The following is a 14379-nucleotide window of genomic DNA, read 5'->3' on the forward strand; positions in this document are numbered from 1 at the left end:
GGTGGGGGGGATAAAGGCGGAACTTTGGGGGTGTGGGGGGTAAATTTTGGGGTGGGGGGGATAAAGGGGGAAATTTCGGGGTGTTGGGGGGGTAAAATGGGAGATTTTGGGGGTGTTGGGGGGTAAAAGGGGGAAATTTTGGGGTGATGGGGGTAAATTTTGGGGGTGGAGGGGATAAAGGGGGGAATTTTTGGGTGGGGGGGATAAAAGTGGGAAATTTGGGGGTGTAGGGGGGTAGATTTTGGGGTGTTGGGGGTTAAATTTTGGGGTGGGGGGATAAAGGGGGAAATTTAGGGGTGTGGGGGGGTAAATTTTGGGGGTGGGGGGATAAAGGGGGAAATTTGAGGGTGTGGGGGGTAAAGAGAGGGATTGGGGGGGTAAGGGGGGTTTGGGGGTGTGGGGGGGGTAAAAGGGGAAATCCGGGGGTGTGGGGGGGTAAATTTTGGGGATGGGGGGGATAAAGGGGGAAATTTGGGGGTGTGGGGGGGTAAATTTTGGGGGGTGGGGGGATAAAGGGGGAAATTTGGGGGTGTGGGGGGGTAATTTTGGGGTGTGGGGGAATAAAGGGGGAAATTTGGGGTGTGGGGGGGATAAAGGGGGGGAATTTTTGGGTGGGGGGGATAAAAGGGGGAAATTTGGGGGTGTAGGGGGGTAGATTTTGGGGTGTGGGGGGATAGAGGGGGAAATTTGGGGGTGGGGGGGATAAAGGGGGAAATCTGGGGGTGTAGGGGGTAAAGAGAGGGATTTCGGGGGGTAAGGGGGGATTTTGGGGTGGGGGGGGTAAAGGGGAAATTTGGGGGTGTGGAGGGGATAAAGGGGAGGAATTTTTGGGTGGGGGGGATAAAAGGGGGAAATTTGGGGGTGTAAGGGGGTAGATTTTGGGGTGTTGGGGGGTAAATTTTGGGGTGTGGGGGGATAAAGGGGGAAATTTGGGGGAGTGGGGGGTAAAGGGAGGGATTTGGGGGGGTAAGGGGGGATTTTGGGGTGTGGGGGGGTAAAAGGGGGAAATCTGGGGGTGTGGGGGGGTAAATTTTGGGGATGGGAGGGATAAAGGGAAATTTTGGGGTGTGGGGGGGTAAATTTTGGGGTGTGGGGGGATAAAGGGGGAAATTTGGGGGTGTGGGGGGGTAAATTTTGGGGTGTGGGGGGATAAAGGGGGAAATTTTGGGCTGTGAGGGGATAAAGTAAGAAAATTTTGGGGTGAGGGGGTAAATTTTGGGATGGGGTAAATTTTGGGGTGGGGGGGATAAAGAGGGGAATTTGGGGGGGGTGTGAAAAGGGTGTTTTTTGGGGGAGATTTTTTTTGTGTACCCCTTTTTTTTGTGCCCTCCATATATTTTCGCTCTCCCGTATATTTTTGTTTCTCTTTTTTATCCCCTTCTCCCTTTTTTTATCCCTTTTTCCCTTTTCATCCTCTTTTCCCTTTTTTTATCCCCTTTTCCCTTTTTTATCCCCTTTTCCCTTTTTTTATCCCCTTTTCCCTTTTTTTAATCCCCTTTTCCCTTTTTCATCCCCGTTTCCCTTTTCATCCCGTTTCCCTTTTTTTCTCCCCTTTTCCCTTTTTTTCTCCCCTTTTCCCTTCTCATCCCCTTTTCCCTTTTTCTCCCCTTTTCCCTTTTCATCCCCTTTCCCTTTTCATCCCCTTTCCCTTTTCATCCCCTTTCCCTTTTCATCCCCTTTCCCTTTTCATCCCCTTTCCCTTTTTATCCCGTTTCCTTTTTTTTCTCCCCTTTTCCCTTTTCATCCCCTTTTCCCTTTTTTTCTCCCCTTTTCCCTTTTTTATCCCCTTCTCCTTGTTTTTATCCCCATTTCCCTTTTTTATCCCCTTTTCCCTTTTTTATCCCCTTTTCCCTTTTTCTCCCCGTTTCCCTTTTTCTCCCCGTTTCCCTTTTTTATGCCCTTCTTTCCCTTTTTTTTATCCCCATTTCCCTTTTTTGTCCCCTTTTCCCTTTTCGTTCCCTTTTCCCTTTTTGTCCCCTTCTCCCTTTTTATCCCCTTCTCCCTTTTTATCCCCTTTTCCCTTTTCGTCCCCTTTTCCCTTTTTCATCCCCTTTTCCCTTTTCATCCTCTTTTCCCTTTTTTCTCCCCTTTTCCCTTTTGTATCCCCTTATCCCTTTTTTTCTCCCCTTTTCCCTTTTTTTCTCCCCTTTTCCCTTTTTTCTCCCCTTTTCCCTTTTTTCTCCCCTTTTCCCTTTTTTTCTCCCTTTTCCTTCCCCTTTTCCCTTTTTTATCCCCTTTCCCCTTTTTATCCCCTTTTCCCTTTTTATCCCCTTTTCATCCCCTTTTCCCTTTTTATTCCCTTTTTTCTCCCCTTTTCCCTTTTTTCTCCCCTTTTCCCTTTTTTCTCCCCTTTTCCCTTTTTTTCTCCCCTTTTCCCTTTTCATCCCCTTTTCCTTCCCCTTTTCCCTTTTTTTATCCCCTTTTCCCTTTTTTATCCCCTTTTCCCTTTTTTTCTTCTTTTCCATTTTTTCTCCCCTTTTCCCTTTTTCTCCCCTTTTCCCTTTTTCTCTCCTTTTCCCTTTTTTTATCCCCTTTTCCCTTTTTTCATCCCCTTTCCCCTTTTCATCCCCTTTCCCCTTTTCATCCCCTTTCCCCTTTTCATCCCTTTTTCGTCCCTTTTCATTTTCCATCCCGTTTCTTTCACCCCCCTTCCTTTTTTCACCCCCCTTTCTTCCAACTCCACCCCCAAACCCTTTTTTCCACCCACCCCCAAAAAAACCCCTTCCCCTTACCCCCCCCCAAAAAAAACCCACCTTTCCTTTACCCACACCCAAAACCCCCTTTTTTTCCCCGTTTTCCCCCCAAACCTTCAGTCCACCTGAAGCGCCACTTCATGTTCCGCAACCACCTGTGCCTGGCCTTCGAGCTGCTCTCCTACAACCTCTACGACCTCCTGCGCAACACCAACTTCCGCGGCGTCTCGCTCAACCTCACGCGCAAGTTCGCCCAGCAGCTCTGCACCGCCCTCCTCTTCCTCGCCACCCCCGAGCTCAGCATCATCCACTGCGACCTCAAGCCCGAGAACATCCTGCTCTGCAACCCCAAGCGCAGCGCCATCAAGATCGTCGACTTCGGCAGCTCCTGCCAGCTGGGGCAGAGGGTAAGCCCGAGGCCCCGCCCACTTTTTTTGGAAGCCACGCCCACTTTAGGCCACGCCCCCGATTGGTTTGTCCCCGCCCCTTTATGTTTTGGCCCACCCATAAGGGTTTTGGGGGTGGATGCTTCGGGTATAGGTTTGGCCCCAGGTAGGTTTTCAGGTTGGAAATCTAAGCCACGCCCTCTTTTAAGCCACGCCCTCTTTTAAGCCACGCCCACTTGTTTTGGCCCCGCCCACTTGTTTTGGCCCCGCCCCTTTGGTTGGGACACGCCTCCTTTCCTTTTGGCCCCGCCCATAAGGGTTTGGGGGAAGGACGCTTCGGGGATGGGTTCAGCCCCAGGTAGGTTTTCAGGCTGGAGGTCTAAGCCCCGCCCCCTTTTAAGCCCCTCCCACTTTTAAGCCACGCCCCCTTTGGGACCGCCCCGCCTTTTGGTTTGGCCCCGCCCACAAATGTTTTGGCCCCGCCCCCTGGTTTGGGGGAAGGGGCGGCGCCGCGCTGTGGGGCGGGGTTTGGGGGAAGGGGGAGGGATAGGCCACGCCCCCAAAGGGTTAGGCCACGCCCCCAAAGGGTTAGGCCACGCCCCCAAAGGGTTAGGCCACGCCCACAACTTGTTATGCCCCTCCCCCAATGGCTGAGCCCCAGGTGGGTGGGGGGCAGTGGAGGGTTAAGCCACGCCCCCAACGTGGTTAAACCACGCCCACACAGTGGGCTAAGCCACGCCCCCAAGGGCTAAGCCCCGCCCCCCATTGGCTAACGACTGGGTGGATAAGCTCCGCCCCCCCGGTAGTTAAGCTCCGCCCCCCGGCTAAACCCCGCCCCTTTTTAAAGGCACACGTGCCCCAATATTTCCTGGGGTCCCTCCCACCCTGGTAGGAGCCAAGCCCCGCCCCCAGGGACATAGCCCCGCCCCCTTCCCACGTGACCACGCCCCTTTGTAACTGACCACGCCCCCCATGAGTGGCCACGCCCCCTTTTAAAGACACACGCGCCCCCAATATTCACCCAGCACCTCCCCACCCCGGTAGGATCCAACCCCCGCCCTTCCGGCGCCCGGGCCCCGCCCCCCAGGGCTTAGCCCCGCCCCTTCCCGGCCTAAGCCCCGCCCCTCCGCCCTCCCCCAGATCTACCAGTACATCCAGAGCCGCTTCTACCGCTCGCCCGAGGTGCTGCTGGGGCTGCCCTACGACCTGGCCATCGACATGTGGTCGCTGGGCTGCATCCTGGTCGAGATGCACACCGGGGAGCCCCTCTTCAGCGGCTCCAACGAGGTGGGCGGGGCCTGTGGCAGGGGGCGGGGCTTGCGGGGGAAGGGGGCGGGGCCTGCGGGGGGGAGGGGAGGGGCTTGGGGTCAGGGAGAGGGAGGTGGGTGAATAGGGCGCGCTGGCCCTTTAAGGGGGTGGGTGGGGTTTGTGGAGGGGGCGGGGCCTCCTGGGGAGGGGGCAGGGTTAGCTCCAAGTGGGTGGGCGGGGCTTACAGGGGGCGGGGCTTCACTGGGGGCAAGGGCCCCTCCCCTCCTGGGGGGGTCACGGTGGTGGGCGGGGCTTTGGAGGGGTGGGGCTCGGAGGGGCGGGGCTAAAGGGACCCGGTGCCTCCCGGGGCATGCTGGGAGTTGTAGTCCTGGGGAGGGGAGGGGCTTTTGGTGCCCTCCTGCTGGGGGGAGGACCCCGGGGGTGGCCCCAAAGGGGTCGGGGTGGCCTCAGGGACCCCAAGGATGTCCCTGAAAGGGTCACGGTGGCCTTGGGGACCTCAGTGACGTCCCCAAAAGGGTCGGGGTGGCCTTGGGGACCCTGGGGACATCCCCAGTAGGGTCAGGGTGCCCTTGGGGACCCCCCAACCCACCCCGCTACCGGGGCTGCCCCATCCCCTTTCCCCCCCCACCACCACCACGGGCGGTTTCGGGGACACCTTGGGGTGGTCCCGGGGTGGGGGGGGTGGGGGACACGGGGGGGGGACCTTGGGGACACCCGTGTCCCCTCCGTGTCCCCAGGCTGACCAGATGAACCGCATCGTGGAGGTGCTGGGGCTGCCGCCCCCCCACATGCTGGAGCAGGCCCCCAAAGCCCGCAAGTACTTCGAGAAGCTGCCCGAGGGCGGCTGGGCCCTCAAGAGGAACAAGGAGACCAAGAAGGTGAGCGGGAGGCTTCCCAGTGCCTCCCAGTACGGCCCAGTTAGCTCCTCCAGGCTGCCCAGTACCGCCCCGTAGCTCCTCAAGGTCTCCCAGTATGACCCAGTTGATTTTTAGAGCTTCCCAAAATCCACTCGGTGCTTTTCGGAGCTGCTTCAGGGTATCCCAGTTGCTCCCAGTATGGCCCAGTAGCTCCTCAAGGCTTCCCAGTACCTCCCAGTATGGTCCAGTAGTACCTCAAGGTCTCCCAGTATGGTCCAGTTGATTTTCAGAGCCTCCTGGGATCCGCTTGGTGCTTTTTGGAGCTGCTTCAGGGTATCCCAGTTGCTCCCGGTATGGCCCAGTAGCTCCTCAAGGCTTCCCAGTATGGCCCAGTAGCTCCTGGAGGCCTCCCAGTACAGCCCCGTAGCTCCTAAAGCTCTTCCAGTACGGCCCAGTAGCTCCTCAAGGGTTCCCAAAATCCACTCGGTGCTTTTTGGAGCTGCTTCAGGGTGTCCCAGTGCCTCCCAGTATGGCCCAGTAGCTCCTCAAGGCTTCCCAGTATGGCCCAGTTGATCTTCAGATCCTCCCAGTATGTCCCAGTTGCCCTTCAGGGCCTCCCAGTTTCCCATCAGAGCTCACTGGCATCCCCTCGGTGCCTCCCAGGATGTCCCAGTGCCTCCCAGTACAGCCCAGTAGCCAGTAGATGTATCCCAGTATTGCCCCAAACCCTTGAGATCCCCCAAAAAGACCACCCCAATCTTTCCAGACCTCCCCCAAACCCTTCAAATTCCCCCAAAGACCACCCCAAACCTCTCGACTCTCCCCCAAAGACCCCCCAAATCCTTCAGATCCCCCCAAAATTCCACCCCAACCTCTCCAGCGACCCCCAAACCCTCCAAATCTTCCCCCAAAATACCACCCCAACCTCCCCAGATCTCCCCAAAAGACCCCAAACACCTTAAATCCCCCCAAAATTCCATCCCAACCCTCTCAGCTCTCCCCAAAGACCCCCAAACTCCCCCCATATTCCACCACAGCCTCTCCAGAGACCCCCAAACCCTCCAAATCTCCCCCAAAATTCCACCCCAACCTCTCCAGATCTCCCCGAAGACCCCCAAACCCTTTAAATTCCCCCGAAAAACCACTCCAACCCTCTCAACCCTTCCCCCAAAACCCCAGAACCCTTCAAATCCCCCCAAAAGACCGCCCTACCCCTCTCAGCTCTTCCCCAAAGACCCCCAAACCCTTTAAATTCCCCCCCAAAGACTACCCCAACCTTTCCAGAGACCCCCAAACCCTTTAAATTCCTACCCAAAGACTACCCAACCTCTCCAGAGACCCCAAAACCCTCCAAATCTCCCCCAAAGACCCCCAAAACCCACTCAGCTCTCCCCAGGGACCCCCAAACCCTTTAAATCCTCCCAAAGACCACCCCAACCTCTCCGGAGCCCCCCAAACCCTCCAAATCTCCCCCAAAGACCCCCAAAACCCCCTCAGCTCTCCCCCAAAGACCCCCAGCTCCCCCCAAAACCCTTTTAATTCCCCCAAAAAGACCGCCCCAACCTCTCCGGAGCCCCCCAAACCCTACAAATCTCCCCCAAAGACCCCCAAAACCCAATCAGCTCTTCCCCAAAGACCCCCAAACCCTTCAGATCTCCCCCAAATTACCACCCCAACCCTCTCAGATCTCACCCAAAGACCCCGAAGACCACCCCAACCTCTCCGGAGCCCCCCAAACCCTCCAAATCTCCCCCAAAGACCCCCAAAACCCCCTCAGCCCTCCCCCAAAGACCCCGAACCTCCCCCCAAAACCCCCAAACCCTTTTAATTCCCCCCAAAAGACCACCCCAACCTCTCCGGAGCCCCCCAAACCCTCCAAATCTCCCCAAAGACCCCCAAAACCCAATCAGCTCTTCCCCAAAGACCCCCAAAACCCAATCAGCTCTTCCCCGAAGACCCCCAAACCCTTCAGATCTCCCCCAAATTACCACCCCAACCCCCTCAGATCTCTCCCAAAGACCCCAAAGACCACCCCAACCTCTCCAGAGCCCCCCAAACCCTCGAAATCTCCCCCGAAGACCCCCAGAACCCCCTCGGCCCTCCCCCAAAGACCCCCAACCCACCCCAAAACCCCCTTCCCCCTTCTCCCCCCCCCACCCCAGCCCTGACGCCCCGCCGTTCCCCCCTCCCCTCTTTTTTTTTTTTTTTCTCTCTCCCCCCCTCACCCCAGGAATACAAAGTCCCGGGGACGCGGCGGCTCCACGAGGTGCTGGGGGTGGAGAGCGGGGGGCCGGGGGGCCGGCGAGCGGGCGAGCAGGGCCACTCGCCCTCCGACTACCTGAAGTTCAAGGACCTGGTGTTGCGCATGTTGGACTACGAACCCCGGAGCCGCATCACCCCCTTCTACGCGCTGCAGCACAACTTCTTCAAGAAGACCAGCGACGAAGGCACCAACACCAGCAACAGCACCTCCACCAGCCCCGCCATGGAGCACAGCCACAGCACCAGCACCACCAGTTCCGTCTCCAGCTCGGGTACGGGTCGCCGGGGTCACGTCCTCGGGTCCGCCGAGGTCTGAGGTTAACGTGGTTTGGGTTGCGCGGGTCGGCGTGGTGTTCCCCGAAACGTCATGTCCCCAAAACGTGGTGTTCCCCAAAACGTGATGTTCCCCGAAACGTCGTGTCCCCGAAACGGCGTGTCCCCGAAACGTCGTGTCCCCGAAACGTCGTGTCCCCGAAACGTCGTGTCCCCGAAACGTGAGGTCCTCAAAATGCGGCGCCCCCGAAATGTGGCCGTGGTGCTCAGTCTTCTCCACGTCCTACATCGTTTCGGTTCCTTGGGCCACCGTTGTGCCCCAAAACGCGGTTGGGGTGCTCGGTCTTCTCTAGGATTCATGTCCTACGTCATTTGGGCTCCTTGGGTCTCCAAGGTGCCCCAAAACGTGACTATGGGGCTCAATCTTCTCCAGGCTTCTCATCCTACATTGCTTTGGTTCCTTGGGCCACCGTTGTGTCCCAAAATGTGGCCAGGCTCCATGTGCTTCATCATTTGCGCTCCTTGGGACTCCAAGGTGCCCCAAAACGTGGCCGTGGTGCTCAGTGTTCTCCAGGTTTCTCGTCCTACGTCGTTTTGGTTCTTTGGTCCACCGCTGTGGCCCAGAACATGGTTGGGGTGCTCAGTCTTCTTTAGGTTCCACATCTGATGTTGTTTTGGTTTCTTGGATCACCGTTGTGTCCCAAAATGTGGCCACGGTGCTCAATCTTCTCCATGTCCTACATTGTTTTCGTTCCTTGGTCCACCGTTGTGCCCCAAAACGTAGTTGGGGTGCTCAGTCTTCTTTAGGTTCCACATCTGATGTCGTTTTGGTTTCTTGGATCACCGTTGTGCTCCAAAACGTGGATATGGTGCTCAGTCTTATCCAGGCTTCGTGTCCTACATCATTTTGGTTCCTTGAGTCACCAAGGTTCCCCAGAACGTGGCCAGACTCCATGTCCTACATCATTTGGCTCCTTGGGCCACCATTGTGCCCCAAAACGTGGTTGGGGTGCTCAGTCTTCTTTAGGTTCCACATCTGATGTTGTTTTGGTTTCTTGGATCACCGTTGTGCCCCAAAACGTGGCCATGGTGCTCAATCTACTCCATCCTTCATGGCCTACATCCTTTGGGCTCCTTGGGACACTTGTGTCCCAAAACGTGACCAGGCTCCATGTCCTACATCATTTGGGCTCCTTGGGACTCCAAGGTGCCCCAAAACGTGGCCGTGGTGCTCAATCTTCTCCATCCTTCATGTCCTACATTGTTTTGGTTTCTTGGGCCACCATGGCGTCCCCAAAACGGGGTTGAGGTGATCGATCTTCTCCAGGCTCCATATCCGCTCTTGTTTTGCCTCTTTTGGCCACCGTTGTGTCCCAAAATGTGGCCACAGTGCTCAATCTTCTCCATGTCCTACATCATTTGCGCTCCTTGGGCCACCGTTGTGCCCCAAAACGTGGTTGGGGTGCTCAGTCTTCTTTAGGTTCCACGTCCGATGTCGTTTTGGTTTCTTGGATCACCGTTGTGTCCCAAAACGTGGCCATGGTGCTCAATCTTCTCCATCCTTCATGTCCTACATCGTTTGGGCTCCTTGGGCCACCGTTGTGTCCCAAAACGTGGCCAGGCTCCACATCCTACATCATTTGGGCTCCTTGGGGCTCCAAGGTGCCCCAAAACGTGGTCATGGTGCTCAATCTTCTCCATCCTTCATGTCCTACACCGGTTTGGTTTCTTGGGCCACCATGGTGTCCCCAAAACTTGGTTGAGGTGGTCGGTCTTCTCCAAGCTCCATATCCGATCTCGTTTTGCCTCTTTTGGCCACCGTTGTGTCCCAAAACGTGGCCACGGTGCTCAACCTTCTCCATGTCCTACATCATTTGCGCTCCTTGGGACTCCAAGGTGCCCCAAAACGTGGTTGGGGTGCTCAATCTTCTCCAGGCTCCATGTCCTACATCATTTGGGTTCTTTGGGCCACCAAAGTGCCCCGGAACGTGACCAGGCTCCACGTCCTACATCATTTGGGTTCCTTGGGCCACCAAGGTGCCCCGGAACGTCACCAGGCTCCACGTCCTACATCGTTTGGGCTCCTCATTTCACCCCAAAACGTGTCCGTGGTGCTCGGTCTTCTGTCCCCATCTGTGTCCCTCCAGGGTGACATCTCCCCACGCCACCACCTCACGTGTCCCTTCCCCACCCTATTGTCCCCATGTCCTCCACAAGGACAACTGAGGCCACCCCACCCCTTGGGGACATCCCCGTGTCCCCATGGCTGATGTCCCCACGGCTGATGTCCCCCATCCCCACCTCTCCACCACACCCGTGCCTCTCACGTGTCCCTTCCCCATTGTATTGTCCCTATGTCCACCACGGGGACACCTCCTGAGGCCACCCCACCTCTCTGGGGACATCCCCGTGTCCCCGTGGCTGATGTCCCCACGTCCCCATGGCTGATGTCCCCGTGGTTGATGTCCCCCATCCCCACGTCACCACCACACCCGTGGCTCTCACATGTCCCTTCCCCACCCTATTGTCCCCATGTCCTCCACAAGGACACCTGAGGACACCCCACCCCCTTTGGGGACATCCCCATGTCCCCGTGGCTGGTGTCCCCGTGTCCCCGTGGCTGATGTCCCTCATCCCCACACCACCACCGCACCCGTGGCTTTCATGTGTCCCTTCCCCACCCTCTTGTCCCCATGTCCTCCACGGGGACATCTCCTGAGGCCACCCCACCCCTTTGGGGACATCCCCGTGTCCCCATGGCTGATGTCCCCATGGTTGATGTCCCCCATCCCCACATCTCCACCACACCCGTGGCTCTCACGCATCCCATCCCCACCCTATAGTCCCCATGTCCTCCATGGGGACACCTCCTGAGGCCACCCCACCCCCTTGGGGACGTCCCCGTGTCCCCGTGGCTGATGTCCCCATGTCCCCGTGGCTGATGTCCCCATCCTTGTCCCTCGCAGGTGGCTCCAGTGGCTCGTCCAACGACAACCGCAGCTACCGCTACAGCAACCGCTACTACGGGAGCGCGGCCCCCGCGCACACCGACTACGAGATGCAGAGCCCCCAGGTACGGCCCCGGGGGGCACCCATGGGTGGCCCCGCGCCCAGGGGACGCGTCGGGTGGGTGGCACGGACCTCAGGGGTGGCCCGGTCCCAGCGGGTGGGAGAGGTGGAAATTGGGGATCCCCTTGTGGTCATGGTGGGATCTTGGGGACCTCTGTGGGTGTGGTGGGACCTTGGGGACCTCCTGGACCATGGTGGCACCTTGGGGACCTCCCTGACAATGGTGGGACCTTCCTTGGGGACCTCCATGATCTTGGTGGCACCTTGGGGACCTCCCTTGGGGACCTCCCTCATCATGGTGGGACCTTGGGGATCTCCATGACCATGGTGGGACCTCCCTTGGGGACCTCTTTGGCCATGGTGGCACCTTGGGGACCTCCCTTGGGGACCTCCATGACCATGGTGGGACCTTGGGGATCTCCTGGACCGTGGTGGGACCTCCCTTGGGGACCTCTTTGGCCATGGTGGGACCTTGGGGACCTCCCTTGGGGACCCCCCTCATCATGGTGGCACCTTGGGGACCTCCCTGACCATGGTGGCACCTTGGGGACCTCCCTTGGGGACCTCCTTGGTCATGATGGGACCTTGGGGACCTCCATGACCATGGTGGCACCCTGGGGACACCCCTGGTCACACTGGGTGGCCTTGGGGGACCCCATGGCCACGTGACACCCATGGCCACAAGGTAGGGACCCCGTAACCACGTGCCCACCACCCTAGGGACCCCATAACCATGTGCCCCCCGCTTTAGGGACCCCATGGCCACAAGTTGAGGACCTTGGGGACCCCGTAACCACCTGCCCCCACTCTTGGGGACCCCCATGGCCACAAGGTAGGGACCCCGGGGACCCCATAACAATGTGACCCTCACCCTGGGGACCCCATAGTCACTAGGTAGGGACCCCGTAACCAGTAGGTAGGGACCTTGGGGACCCCATAACCACCTGCCCCCACCTTGGGGACCCCATAACCAGTAGGTAGGGACCTTGGGGACCCCATAACCACCTGCCCCCACCTTGGGGACCCCATAACCAGTAGGTAGGGACCCTGGGGACCCCATAACCACAAAATGGTGACCCTGGGGACCCCATAACCACGTGCCCCCACCTTGAGGACCCCATAACCACAAGGCAGGGACCCCGTAACCACAAAATGGAGACCCCGGGGACCCCATAACCCCATTCCCTCACCTTAGGGCCCCCATAACCACATGGTAGGGACTCCATAACTTTGTACCCCCACCCTAGGGACCCCATAACCAGTAGGTAGGGACCTTGGGGACCCCATAACCACAAAATGGAGACCGTGGGGACCCCATAACCCCCTCCTCTCACCTCAGGGACCCCATAACTACAAGGTGAGGACTTTTGGGACCCCATAACCACAAAATGGGGCTCCTGGGGACCCTATAACCCCCTCCCCTCACTTTAGGGGACCCCAAAACCAGTAGGTAGGGCCCTTGGGGACACCATAACCACAAAATGGGGCACCAGGGGACCCCATAACCACGTGCCCCCACCTTGAGGACCCCATAACCACAAGGCAGGGACCCCATAACCACAAAATGGAGACCCCGGGGACCCCATAACCACGTGCCCCCACGATGGGGACTCCATAACCACCTGCCCCCCGTCTTGGGGACCCCATAACCAGAAAATGGTGCCCCTGGGGACCCCATAACCCCTTCCCCTCACCTTGGGGACCCCATAGCCACAAGGCAGGGACCCCATAACCACCTGCCCCCACCCTAGGGACCCCATAACCAGTAGGTAGGGACCTTGGGGACCCCATACCACAAAATGGAGACCGTGGGGACCCCATAACCTCCTCCCCTCACCTTAGGGACCCCCTAACCAGTAGGTAGGGACCTTGAGGACCCCAAAACCACAAAATGGTGACCCTGGGGACCCCATAGCCCCCTCCCCTCACTTTAGGGACCACATAACCACAAAATGGGGCCCTGGGTGACCCCGTAACCTTGTGCCCCCACCTTGGGGACCCCATAACCAGTAGGTAGGGCCCTTGGGGACCCCAAAACCATAAAATGGTGCCCTTGGGGACCCCATAACCCCCTCCCCTCACTGTAGGGACCCCATAACCACAAAACGGTGACCCCAGGGACCCCATAACCCCCTCCCCTCACCTTAGGGCCCCCGTAACCCCAAGGCAGGGACCCCCTAACCTTGTGCCCCCGCCTTAGGGACCCCATAACCACAAGGTCGGGACCTTGGGGACCCCAAAACCATAAAATGGTGACCCCGGGGACCCCATAGCCCCCTCCCCTCACCCTAGGGCCCCCGTAACCCCAAGGCAGGGACCCCCTAACCTTGTGCCCCCACCCTAGGGCCCCCATAACCCCAAGGCAGAGCCCCCCCCCACCCCCCCCAAACCCCATAAGCCCCCCCAAACCCCATAACCCCCCCCCCAAACCCCACTAACCCTTCTCTCTCTTCTCCCCCCCCCCAGGGCCCCCCAGCGCAGCCCCCGCGGCCGTGGCCCGCCGGGGGGGGCACGGACGCCCCCCCCCACCCCATCCCCGACGCCTTCCCCCCGCTGGCCGCCCCCAAACCGCCCCCCCTCCTCCCCCCCCCAGCTGGGGGGGGCACCGCCGCCGCCCCCCCGCCTTCCTCCGCAGCGCCCCCCCGCCTCCTCCTCCTCCTCCTCCTCCTCCCCCCCCCCTCCTCCTCCTCCTCCCCCCCCCCTCCCTCCCTCCGCCGCCCCCCCCACCCCAAAACCCGCCCCCCCCGCTTTTGGGGGCCCCCCCCTCCTTCCCCCGCCCCCACTACCACCACCACCACCACCACCACCACCACCACCACCACCACCAGCACCCCCACCCGCCGCCCCCCCCGGCCCCCCCGCCCCCCCCAGCCGAACGGATGGAGCTGGGGGCCCCCCACCCGCCGCCCCCCCCCCCACCACCGCCACCGCCGCCGCCCCCCCGCCAGCACCCGGACTGCCACCCCTTCGCCCCCCCCCCCTCCTCGGCTTTCCGGACTCGAGGGGGGGCCACCGCCGCCGCCGCCGTCGCCGCCGTCGCCCCCCCTCCTCAATTCTGCCGGGGGGGGGGGCGCCGCACCCCAGCGAAGCCCCCCCCAGGCCCCCTTACGGGGGTCCCCACCTGCGGGGGGGGCGCCCGACCGCGAGGACTCGGCCGTCTTGGGCGTCTGCGGCCCCCAGAGCACCGCCGCCAGCTCTTGACGGCTTCCCCCCCCCCCCCCCCCCCCCCACCTTCCGCGCTTTTATTAATTATTAATTAATTAATTAATTATTTTGGGGAGGGGGGGGGAGGAGGCGGGGGGGGGGTGTCGATTTATTATTATTGGTTTTTTTTTTTTTTTTTATAGGACTCGGCGCGAAACGGCCCCAAAAATGGGGGGGGGGGGGGGGCGCTCTTTGTGGGGGGGGGGCGTCCTGGTATTTATCCCCCCCCCCCTTTTTATTTAGGGGGGGGACCCGCTCCTGGGGGGGGGCACCCACTTTTGGGGGGGGGCCCACCTATTTCGGGTGGGGGGGGCACCCACTTCTGGGGGGGGCACCCACCCATTTGGGGGGGGGGACCCATTTCGG

The 14379-nt window shown here is 59.7% G+C and overlaps 1 protein-coding gene across 1 annotated transcript; it reads left to right on the plus strand.

Moving 5' to 3' along the window:
• Positions 1-2794: 2794 nt before the first annotated feature.
• On the plus strand, positions 2795-13409 carry LOC310891525 (dual specificity tyrosine-phosphorylation-regulated kinase 1B-like). The gene is made up of 7 exons (XM_083853794.1): positions 2795-3100; positions 4220-4366; positions 5086-5226; positions 7436-7739; positions 10707-10813; positions 11561-11641; positions 13276-13409. Exons 1-6 carry the CDS (start codon positions 2834-2836, stop codon positions 11600-11602), a joined length of 1008 nt encoding a protein of 335 aa, XP_083709920.1. The 5' UTR covers positions 2795-2833; the 3' UTR covers positions 11603-11641; positions 13276-13409.
• The last annotated feature ends 970 nt before the right edge of the window (positions 13410-14379 follow it).

The sequence above is a fragment of the Anser anser genome, assembly GCF_964211835.1.
Source record: "Anser anser genome assembly, contig: HAP1_SCAFFOLD_788, whole genome shotgun sequence".
Taxonomy (NCBI): Eukaryota; Metazoa; Chordata; class Aves; order Anseriformes; family Anatidae; genus Anser; species Anser anser.

Coding starts and splice junctions, on each gene's coding strand:
- LOC310891525 (XM_083853794.1), top strand. CDS start 2,834: ATGTTCCGCAACCACCTGTGCCTGGCCTTCGAGCTGCTCTCCTACAAC. Junction 4,367..5,085: donor TCTTCAGCGGCTCCAACGAG/GTGGGCGGGGCC, acceptor CCGTGTCCCCAG/GCTGACCAGATGAACCGCAT. Junction 7,740..10,706: donor CAGTTCCGTCTCCAGCTCGG/GTACGGGTCGCC, acceptor TGTCCCTCGCAG/GTGGCTCCAGTGGCTCGTCC.